Genomic DNA, 1,376 nt, shown 5'->3' with positions numbered 1-1,376 from the left:
TATCCAGGCTTCACCAGAGCCTCCGGCTCCTAGTGGAGCAGCAGCAGCAGCAGCAGCAGCAGCAACAGCAACAGCAGCTGCTGCTGCTGCTGATGGCCGGCAGCTGAGCAGCAGCGATGCCTCTCAAGGCGAAGACAATGCTGAGAAGGTGGGGGGGCTGCATGCAGTTGGGGCTGCTGCTGCTGCTGCGGGTAGTTCTAGCAGCAGCAGCAGCAGCAGCAGTAGCAGCAGGAGGAGCAGCAGCAGCAGCAGCGCGAGTTCACCTGTCTGGGCTGTCCGTACACCTGAAGCTGCAGCAGCAGATAAAGAGGAAGCAAGAGCAGCAGCAGCAGCTGCTGCTGCTGCTGTTGCTGCTGCTGCAGCGGAGCTGGAGGAGACACTTCCTGGGATCGTAGGCCTCCGGCAGTGGAGACGAAAAAGAAGAGACAGCGGTGAGAGGAGACTGCACATACACCCCACACCTTCAGCTGTCTGTACACCGCACCGTGCTGCAGCAGCTGCTGCAGCAGCTCCTGCAGCAGCGGGCTGCAGCAGCAGACTGCATATACACCCCACACCTTCAGCTGTCTGTACACCGCACCGTGCTGCAGCAGCTGCTGCAGCACCGTGCTGCAGCAGCTGCTGCAGCAGCTGCTGCAGCATACGCACCCCACACTTTCAGCTGTATGTACACCGCACCGTGCTGCAGCAGCGTGCTGCAGCATATAAACCCCACACTTTCAGGTGTCTGTACACCGCAGCGTGCTGCAGCGGTGACACTCAGATTGGTTAGGCATTTGCTCTGCATGCGCACTGCTGTTTGTGTTGTGCCTGCTGCAGCAGCTGCAGCAGCAGCAACTACTGCAGCAGCTGCAGCAGCAGCAACTACTGCAGCAGCTGCTGCTCCTGTTGCAGCAGCAGCTGGCGAAGCAACAGCACCCGCGAGAAGCATGGCGACGGCCCCCTCGTGGGAGGCCCAGGGAGACGCAGCTGCAGTGCAGCAGCAGCAGCAGCAGCAGAAGGGGAGGGAGCAGCAGCAGCAGGAGCAGGTGCGGCAGCAGGAGCAGCAGCAGCAGCAGCTGAGTCGTTCTGAGGCAGAGGCGAAGAATACACCAGCGAGGGACACGGACGCTCCTGCAGCAGAGAAAGCAGCACCAGCACCAGCAGCAGCAGCAACAGCAACAGCAGCAGCAGCAGCAGCAGCAGCAGCAGAACCTGATGAAGCGGTTCCGCTTACACAGGCTCTCAGTGTAGGGGACGACGCAGAGAGGGCCCTATATGTGCTGCGGTCCTCGCGAGAGGAGTTGCTGCTGCTGCTGCAGCAGCAGACAGAGCTGCCGCAGCAGCCCCTCTCCGTTATGCTGGCGACTGCTGTTGCTGCTGCTGCTGCTGCTGCT

At 61.6% G+C, this 1,376-nt stretch overlaps 1 protein-coding gene across 1 annotated transcript in view; it reads left to right on the top strand.

Annotated features, from left to right (window-relative positions):
- EMH_0048820 (uncharacterized protein) overlaps positions 1-1,376 on the top strand; it is a gene marked incomplete at both ends in the record, with an annotated part of 6,281 nt that overhangs the window by 1,043 nt on the left and 3,862 nt on the right. Inside the window, 2 exons of the mRNA XM_013496451.1 lie at positions 8-431; positions 820-1,352. Of these exons, the coding sequence (XP_013351905.1) occupies positions 8-431; positions 820-1,352 (957 nt within the window). The remainder of the gene's footprint in view (positions 1-7; positions 432-819; positions 1,353-1,376) is intronic.

Source organism: Eimeria mitis, genomic scaffold, assembly GCF_000499745.2.
Source record: "Eimeria mitis Houghton genomic scaffold, Emh_scaff2112, whole genome shotgun sequence".
NCBI lineage: Eukaryota > Apicomplexa > Conoidasida > Eucoccidiorida > Eimeriidae > Eimeria > Eimeria mitis.
The sequence above is the reverse complement of the archived record's forward strand: the minus strand, read 5'-3'. Positions and strand labels throughout refer to the sequence as shown.